Source organism: Thalia democratica, chromosome 6 (assembly GCF_965202585.1).
Source record: "Thalia democratica chromosome 6, ktThaDemo2.hap1.1, whole genome shotgun sequence".
Classification (NCBI taxonomy): Eukaryota; Metazoa; Chordata; class Thaliacea; order Salpida; family Salpidae; genus Thalia; species Thalia democratica.
The window spans coordinates 13081377-13089714 of NC_139170.1; the positions used below are offsets into that span (position 1 = coordinate 13081377).

Consider the following 8338-nt stretch of genomic DNA (forward strand, 5'->3'; position numbering starts at 1 on the left):
TTAAAAGTTTGTCTGGAAACATTTCTAAATATCAATAAGTATGAAATAATTTATTTTTTGAAACAATTTTCGAATACTACTCGAACACTCGACACTAAGTGTTGTTTTTTATGGAAAGTGTTCATATACAAACTTGTATTTTTATGAAACTATTGTTTGTTTAATGGAGTATAAAAGTACAGACGAACTGACATTTGACATCTATTGTTTGTTTGATTATAATAATACAGACAATCAAAAGTATGAAGATAGTCGCTGTCTTCTTAGCATGCATTGTTGTAAGTTTAAAGTTTACCACAAACAGTTTTGCTAATTTGCAAAACATGATTATTTATAAAGGTCAAATACGATTCTTAACGCCCAAAATTTATTTCAAAAGTTTATCAATTTTTATATATTCTAGTACAAATTTAATCTTATTTAAAGTTGTAACATTTTAGGTATTAAGTTTAAATTGAGTTTCATAGCTAGTGATTTTTTAGTTGACTTATAGACCTTAAAAATAAATATTATATACATCATTTAATATGTTGCCTGTTAATAAGTGTTAAGAATGATAATTCTTTTTACATTTTTCTTCTACTTATTTAATTATTAAGTATTTAAATTGTTACCTCATACTTAGTGATTTATATGATTGGCTCATTAGCAAAAAAACAAAATTTAAATATAAAAATTTTATGCTACTAATATAATCTCAAAAAATATAGTCTTAAATTAATTTTATACTTTTCAGGCTTCCCATGCTGCAGTGTTTAACATCCCAGATTACGATTACTGGTGCAACCAGAACTTCTGTGTTGTGCCACATCAAAGCTACTACAGCTACAAAGTCAACTTTAACCAAGCTTGGTGTCAGGGTCACTTCTACAGAGGCATCCTTTGCGAATTCCCAAAATGTTTCGTACCAAAAGGCTGTGAAGCTGGTAAGCGTTTACGTGATAAAATACATTAAAACTTTCTCAGTCTTTAAAACCACATTGAAAGTTTTTAATTAATAAAGTAATATAGTTTTTTTATATACTTATATTTTTAAATTTATTCTAGTTAATAGGATATCTTGAACGTTAAAGTAAAAAAAGCCCATTATTTTGATTCAATTCTTGTCTTTCAAGCGCATTAAATGACAAAACGACATCATTAACAAATAAATAACTTAAGCTGTTTTTTTTATAACAGAGGAAAATGCCGCTGGAAGAATCAGTGAGATCGAACAGAAACTCGCCCATGTCAGACAACAGATCTACGGTGAGTTGATGCAAGGACAAGAACAATGGATCAAGATGCTCATGGACTTGAACCACCAATACGTGTGCACCTTCAGAGATTACTACCAACATGCTACCAACTGCGCATACTCCGAACTTGAAGGTAGATTGAAACAATACTCCGACGAGCTTGAAGGTTACAAACAACAGGGTATTGCTCGCTACAACGGAAATGTTCAACAAATTATGCAAAAGATTGAGCAATACCATTGTCATCTTGTTGATCAGTAAGTAAAACTATTTTAAGCATGACTTTTTACAAAAAAAAAAAAAGTTTGCCATTTTTAATATGTGATTCGCTTGCAAAGAAGCAGATTAGTTTTAAGTACAAAAACAGAATATTCATAAAAAGAGTTAAAACTTTAGTCATCACATAAGATGATATACAAATACCCAACTACTACATTTTAAGCTAGGAACTCAAAAACACAAAAAAATAATAAATTTAAAAAACAACATGAACAATTTTAGAAAACATAAAATCAAACACGAATCAACAAAATTAGGTTAAAAGGATGTCTCCAAAAGCGTCAACACCAAATCGGTGGCATTCACGGTAAAATGGGTGAACGTGCCCAACATTATGTCCACGTTTACCATGAAAAACTCGATAAACTTCGTTCTAGAAAAATTACTTACGTCAGACACATCTTTGCTACTATCTACAGTTAGTGGATTTTATTATTATAGAAATTTCGATAAGTTTTAGCTAATTAAAGCTACATCATAAAAGACTATTAATCTAAACTAGAATATCATACGTAGCTTTACCGACTAACATACAGCTATAAGTAGATGTATCAAAATAACAATCTATGTGTTTTACTAAGCTGCGTAAAAATTTATAGAAGGCAAAGATATGCCTTCCGAATTTGAAGATGCAATTAAGCAATGGGAAGAAGAAATGGTCAGATACGATCAGACTTTGGTCCAAGGTTTCTACACTAAAGTGATGGAAGCAGCACAAATGGTTGAAAAAGATTACAGATGTACTTATGTCTGTTACTTCAGGAACGGTTGCTACAGCATTGTAAGAAAACAATCAAAATGGTCAATTTCATAAAATTAACATTTATTTTGCTTTTCAATACGTCATAATTACTTTTCCTTTTTAGCGGTGATCTTCCAGTTGCACCAAAATGCAAGTTTAACCTCAGTAGTGTTGGAGCTTTCTCAGCTGAATGGAACGGATGTGCTTACAAAACTCTTAAAACTTGTTCAAAGAGTAAATTTAGTTGTAATGCTTGTTTTTTGAAAACAAAAAAAGGAAAAATATATTTTCTTACCAAAATAATAAAGCTTTTATTTTTAAACGTTGTCATTAATGTTAACTCTTTAAGTATGTAAAAATGTAAAAATAACAATTTTAAAGCGAAAATGTATTTACAGAGGAACAAGAATCCGGTGGCGAGTTCCATTCTGAGAAATACGAAGAAGAAATTCACAGAAAATGCAACGTATACACTCAAGAGCTCGCATACAAATACAGATCATGGAAGAAGCAAGTTGAAGAATGGTGTCATTTTGCTATCACTGGTCTTGAAGAACTCATTGTTTGCAAGATGCCAAAGGGATACAACGGGTATGTTTACTATTTAACTTTTTTTGATGTTTAACAAATAAAAAATTAAAACAGTCCTTTTAATGATTAAATTTTTTATTTATTTATTAAAGGTTAAGAGACGACTTTGATCAAATACTAAACAATATAAAAAGTAAATTTTTTGTTTGACATAAATATTTTAAACTTAAATATTAAATACTTATGTTACTTAATAATTAAAGTATTTTTTTATTTTCGTTTGGTTTGGCAAATTTTTATTTAAAGGCCTAACTTTAAATACACTACAACTTATAACTAGAAATCTAGTTTTGATATACTTTTTTAATGTTTTGTAATTTTTAAAATAAACTACAGCTTTTTTTTTCGGAAAAATATTATTAATTTCAGATGCCCACCAACCCAAGCTGAAATTGAAAACTTCCACAATTTGTTGAGAGCTCAAGCCAAGGAATGGATCGACCTCCATCAACATAAAATGCTCCACCAAATCGAGTGCGTCCACGAAAGAGTTCACGTTCGCATCTTGCAATGGAAAACTCATGCTGACCAGATGATCCACAAAGTTAAAGCCAACTTCCACCAGTGCATGTCCGGCAGACAGTCAAAGATCGACGCTTACATCAAGGGACTCTACAACAAACGCGTCCATCAACGTGCTGCCATCATCAAGACTTTGACCCACGTTAGTTTGAATTTAATGTTGTATAAAAATCAGTTTGAAAGGTGTTTACGTACAAGCATGCAAGCCTATAAAATCAAAACATTGTTTAATGTAGAATGAAATATCAAGGAACTCCTAATTTGTTAAAATTCTGTTTTAATTGTTAGCTTAAGCAACTAGCACCAAGACTACAGAACTATAAAGTTGTTTTTTTATTACTGGCTTTTACTATAAACTTTCAACCTAAAATGTGAAATACAAACCATGTGTATTTGTAATATGTATTTGTAAACTAAAGTCAATTATCTATATTTCTTCCTTACAGCGTGCCCATTGCCACTTGGTTGCTTTTGACAAGTTCTTCTCCAGCGTTTTCGGTGAAAATCCAAACCAACTCGTACTCAACCTGAGAACTCACTACCACGAATGCGTTGACACTAAAGTGAAGAAGATTATTGAAAAGTTCGATTACTTCCACCACTACTACGAGCCAAGATTGATCATGCACTACTGCTGCTGCTTCAAATGTAACGCCAAGTTCACCTGTCCATCGTTCAGACTCATGTGCAAATGGAACTTCTGTCCACCATCAGTTCACTCATGTACCTTCCGTACTTGTTAGGTAAATATTCTTTATATAAGATATAAAAACATTTTAAGATTTTTTTGTACTGACCTGACAAAGTTAGATTTTAAGGACATAATTTAAAAATATCTCGTCTTTTTTAATAAGAAATTTAATAAATTTTATTTTGCAGGTGATCACTATGAAGAACAAGATCGCTTCAACTTCAAAGAATAAAACCTTTTAATTTGTGTTAATTAATAAACGTATAAAAATGGTCATAGTTTTTTTATAAACACGCTACATTAAAACTACTTATGGCTTGAAAAGTCTTTAAATAAAGAATTGTTATATACCCAAAAAAGTAGGTATCAAAAAGATTGTAGATCTTAAATCTTGTAATAGCTTTTACTTTAAACTATTCAGTTTTAGTTAAAGTAAATAACGGTTATGGTAAGATTCGGCAGTATTTTAGAGTAAACCAGGCAGACTTAATGAAAAAAATTATCTATCAAATCGGATATTTTTAGAGTTTTAACGGGCCATTATACCTTTCAAAACATTTACAAAAATAACTTAAATTACTAGATAAATTTGTTGTAATCAATCAAAAAGCGCAACTATTTACTCTAAATTATATTAATATAATTTTTTCTAAATCCTTTTCATAAAATTATTAAATTTTTTCGAATTTTTTCAACTAAAAAATATGTAACAGATTTCATGTTGCTTGCAAACCGTACTTGTTGAAACGAATTGCTTGATTCACAAATTTGTCAAGCGTGATATTTGCCCAAAACTGTTGTTAATTGAGTAAATAAAAACACCACTTGAATAAAACTTTGAAATACAATTTAATAAAGTTATGAAAAAATTAAACCTTTATATTAGGCAGGTATCAGCAAAGTGCGGCCTAGGAAAAAAAAAGAGTTATATGGCCTTCGACGTGCGTTAAAGCTATCAAACAATATCTAAGTTGTATAAAAACTATTTTAAGACTTCTTTGATAAATATTTTTAAATGATATTTAAAAATTAAATGTGAGTAAACAACAAGGTTCACAAACTAGCATCTAAGTTTTATTTTTTTTTATTAGTAAATCATTTTTAAACACGACGGCCTATAGCCATACCTGACATAGTTGCAAAAATCTAAAACTTATACTTAACAAAAAAATTAATTACTTAAGCCTGTTTAAAGTGTTTCAACATATTTTTGGCTTGTTACTTTCAACGAAAAATACTTATCAATTACAAAACATTACAAGATTTAGTTGTCAAGTGATAATTAGCTAACTGATTACTTTTCAAAATTGGTTTTTAATAAAAAGAAATGGTTTAAATAACAAAAAAAAAGTCATTTTTTGATGGTCAAGCTAGATTTAGCGTACATAATAGGATAAAAATAAACAATTATGACAAAAGTTAAATTGTTAAAAAGTTTATTACTTAACAATTGTTTCACGCTAGTGCGATGATCACAAGTAAAAGTAAACAAACTAATAAGTTGCAACGGACAAACATTTTATATAGTTTTAGATAAGTAATTAGTTGATTAGGTGATTGGTTAACTAATTAAATTTTAGTAATATTCAGCAAGATAAATTATAATAAACGTAAATACAATTATAACAAAAATCAAACAACAAAACAAAACTATATAATGAAAACAAAGGTAGATTTAACTTAAATCTAGCAAATTAAGACTTTAGATAAAATTTTGTAAAATGTCTACATTTTCCCACCAGTTCTGATCTCAAGTTTAAAAGTTTTTTTTTATCTGCAAATGCGATTTCAAGTCTTTCCAAGTTACATAGGGTGCAAATTTTACTGGGCTTATTTTGGTTACTGCGATGAATAATTTCCCATTTTATCATTTTTCTCCAATCAGGGTTGCATTTTTTTATTTTGTGAATGAATCTACTTAATCTTGTACTTTCTTTCTTCTTTACATTATTAAAGGATTGTATATGTTCGTAAAATCTACTTTTAAATTGTCTCCCAGTTGAACCAATGTAAATATATTCTTTATGAATACAATAAGATTTCATATTCTTGCATGTCCAATTTGGAAAAAGTATTGTCCAATCACAACCAGAAATTACTTCAAAACTCAAATGATACAACTGAAGAAAACCGCAAATTATGCAATTGTAGATCAAAAAATAATTGTCCAGTTAAAGGTGAATGTCTTACTAAAGGAGTCATTTAAAAAGCAACAGTCATGTATAACAAAAAAGAACATATTTACATTGGTTCAACTGGGAGACAATTTAAAAGTAGATTTTACGAACATATACAATCCTTTAATAATGTAAAGAAGAAAGAAAGTACAAGATTAAGTAGATTCATTCACAAAATAAAAAAATGCAACCCTGATTGGAGAAAAATGATAAAATGGGAAATTATTCATCGCAGTAACCAAAATAAGCCCAGTAAAATTTGCACCCTATGTAACTTGGAAAGACTCGAAATCTAATTTGCAGATAAAAACAAACTTTTAAACTTGAGATCAGAACTGGTGGGAAAATGTAGACATTGTACAAAATTTTATTTAAAGCAGGGTTTCCCAAACTCATTTACTAAATCGCCCCCTTTTCAGAAATTTGAAAAATAATCGCCCCCCACGATTTCAAAAAGTAGTTTTTCTCTTGAGTACAAACTTTTGAGCCAAAAAATTGTGTTCAAAATGTAATTTAGTCTGGTATTTCTTATACACGCACTTATGGGCTGTGTTCAAAGTAGTTTACAGGGCTTGAGAAAATAAGTTATGTTGTTTTCTTATAAGCCCAGTAGAGTGTATTAAAATACTTAAATACTAAAAAGCCTTGTGTAATCAGTAATCAATCCTGTTTATTTATGAATTGTTTTGAAACTAATGAAAATTTTAGGGTAGTGGTGGACAACTTTTGTAGTCAGCAATTCATATTTACTAAAAAATATTTTCTTGTTTCAACTCGTTAAAAAAAATATATATGCGGGCTGCATAATTTAAAAAAATAACGTATAGAAAACTAAAAAACTTGAGCATAATTGTAATAAAATGATTTACTATTATTGTAATCTAGGAAATACTAATGTAGCTGAAAACCAAATTGAAAGTGTATTTCAAAATCATAAGCATCAAAAAACTAATCTTCGTTTATTTTGCAAAGTATTTTCAAGTTACTTGGCGGGTCGAAATTTGATTGGATCTGGACCGTAAGTTACCCATCTGAAATCTTAACTGAAACCTGACATTATAACTATCTCTCATTTAACGAATTTCGGACATTTAGAGTGAATATTAAGTAACTTATTTAAGCCGCACAAAATACTTAAATTATTTTATAAATAGGCATATTCTAAAATTAAATACCAGAGATTAAAAAACTATAAAAGATTAAACAAATTTTTTAAACATAATGAAATAGATATTAAAACATTATTGCTGATCCAGTTTTAGGAAGTTTGACTGACAGGTTGATTATCTCACATAAAAAGTTGTTTTATCAATAGCTTCTGTTAATGCAGTAAAATTATTAATTTCAATGCTGAGATATATTATTAGCAAGTTAGTTGTATAATTAAAAATTCAATTCTAAACTTTTTAAACTTTATGTTTTGTAGTAGAATACCATTAAATAGTATTTGACTTAAAATAACCTTTAGGAAACTAAACCTTAATTTTAACATTTTTTTTCTTCATTTAAATTCAAAAAAAATAAAATGTTTTACAGTTAATTCTGTGAACAGAAAGTAATCAATTAAAAAATTCTTTTTATTGTGTTAAAACTTTCTTTTGTAACTGTAGAAGTCTTTTTGATTACTTATTTAATACTGTTTAATTTTATTTTTTCTCTAGTTATTAGCCTATAATAATTTACCAGAAGAAAATAGTGAAAAACTAAAAGCTAGTGTTGAACTATTGAAATAAACAACATATTCTAATTGCTAATATATTAAAAAATAAAATAAAACACAAAACATTTGTATAATTAGTTTAAAATTATTTAATTTTATTTGATAGATTTTTTAACAGTAATAAATAAAGTTAGAAAATAAATTTAAGTTTAATAATCTTTTAAATGAAAAATTTGAAGTCATTTCAAATAGAGACATCAAATCTATACTCTTTTAAATCCAAAAATAATTTTTGAAATAAAAACTTAAATGGTTATCAAGGTTTTTTTATTTATACAGATTAAACAAGTAATAACAAAAATATGTCAAGTAAATTTCTTTCAAACAAATACTTTAACCACTATGCTATAAAAACTTTTAGTGTAATGTAAATCGACA

At 28.1% G+C, this 8338-nt stretch overlaps 1 protein-coding gene across 1 annotated transcript; it reads left to right on the plus strand.

Annotated features, from left to right (window-relative positions):
* Positions 1 to 212: 212 nt before the first annotated feature.
* Positions 213 to 4336, plus strand: LOC145839523 (uncharacterized). Its single transcript, XM_082947121.1, has 10 exons — positions 213 to 278; positions 737 to 926; positions 1180 to 1495; positions 1775 to 1935; positions 2117 to 2318; positions 2384 to 2493; positions 2658 to 2850; positions 3220 to 3514; positions 3819 to 4115; positions 4252 to 4336. The coding sequence occupies exons 1-9, from the start codon at positions 243 to 245 to the stop codon at positions 4113 to 4115; spliced, it is 1800 nt and encodes a 599-aa protein (XP_082803247.1). The 5' UTR covers positions 213 to 242; the 3' UTR covers positions 4252 to 4336.
* Positions 4337 to 8338: the final 4002 nt, after the last annotated feature.